At 45.8% G+C, this 1,381-nt stretch overlaps 1 protein-coding gene across 1 annotated transcript in view; it reads right to left on the bottom strand.

The window, feature by feature from the left end:
• The window catches only part of LOC119582266 (translation initiation factor IF-2-like), a 13,172-nt gene that overhangs the window by 7,748 nt on the left and 4,043 nt on the right, over nt 1-1,381 (bottom strand). Inside the window, exons 3-4 of the mRNA XM_037930485.1 lie at nt 503-1,193; nt 249-389 (exon numbers count right to left, since the gene is read on the bottom strand). Of these exons, the coding sequence (XP_037786413.1) occupies nt 249-389; nt 503-1,193 (832 nt within the window). The remainder of the gene's footprint in view (nt 1-248; nt 390-502; nt 1,194-1,381) is intronic.

Genomic DNA, 1,381 nt, shown 5'->3' with positions numbered 1-1,381 from the left:
TTTACCTTCACTTCACTTCCTCTCCCCCCCCCCCTCCCCCTTTCCCCCCTTTTTCCCCCCCCCCCCCCGATTAACCCCCTCTACCTTTCCACCCCTTCTTCTCCCTCCCTCCCCCCCTCACCCCTTCCCTCCCACCTTACTCCCTCCCTAATTAACCTCCTTCACCCCCCCTCCCCCTCCCCCTCTACGGAACCCATACAAACCTCCATATTTCAGGGAAAGATAAGGTAATCCCCCCCCCCCCACACCTCTCCATTCTGGTTGATTCCTTGGCTGGTTTCTTGATTCCTGGTTTCTTGGTTGATTTCTCGGTTCCTTGATTTCTCGGTCTGTTCGTTGGTTTCATGGTTGTTTGATTCCTGTTTCTTTTTCATTTCTTGGCTGATTTCCTGTGCGAATTTTTGGGTTTTTCCCACGTTTCTTGGGTTTATTTCCGTGCGAATTTTTGGGTTGATTCCCCCTTTCTTGGTTGTTTCCTGGCGAATTTTTGGGGGATTCCCACGTTTCTTGGTTGATTTCCTGTGCGAATTTTTGGGTTGATTCCCACGTTTCTTGGTTGATTTCCTGTGCGAATTTTTGGGTTGATTCCCACGTTTCTTGGTTGATTTCCTGTGCGAATTTTGGGTTGATTCCCACGTTTCTTGGTTGATTTCCTGTGCGAATTTTTGGGTTGATTCCCACGTTTCTTGGTTGATTTCCTGTGCGAATTTTTGGGTTGATTCCCAAGTTTCTTGGTTGATTTCCTGTGCGAATTTTTGGGTTGATTCCCAAGTTTCTTGGTTGATTTCCTGTGCGAATTTTTGGGTTGATTCCCAAGTTTCTTGGTTGATTTCCTATGATAATTTTTGGGTTGATTCCCAAGTTTCTTGGTTGATTTCCTGTGCGAATTTTTGGGTTGATTCCCAAGTTTCTTGGTTGATTTCCTGTGCGAATTTTTGGGTTGATTCCCACGTTTCTTGGTTGATTTCCTGTGCGAATTTTTGGGTTGATTCCCAAGTTTCTTGGTTGATTTCCTGTGCGAATTTTTGGGTTGATTCCCAAGTTTCTTGGTTGATTTCCTGTGCGAATTTTTGGGTTGATTCCCAAGTTTCTTGGTTGATTTCCTGTGCGAATTTTTGGGTTGATTCCCACGTTTCTTGGTTGATTTCCTGTGCGAATTTTTGGGTTGATTCCCACGTTTCTTGGTTGATTTCCTGTGCGAATTTTTGGGTTGATTCCCACGTTTCTTGGTTGATGCCTTGATTGTTTGTTGTCGTTTTCTTACGTCGATGTGATGGCATAAGGCGGGTCCTTCGGCTGCCAAGAACAGAGGCTAGATTTTGTTTCGGCGGAGGGGGGGGGGGGTCGAGATTGGGGGAAAATTGAGAGTGAAGAGAGAAAG

The sequence above is a fragment of the Penaeus monodon genome, chromosome 15, assembly GCF_015228065.2.
Source record: "Penaeus monodon isolate SGIC_2016 chromosome 15, NSTDA_Pmon_1, whole genome shotgun sequence".
NCBI lineage: Eukaryota > Metazoa > Arthropoda > Malacostraca > Decapoda > Penaeidae > Penaeus > Penaeus monodon.
This window is presented reverse-complemented; position numbering and strand designations above follow the sequence as displayed.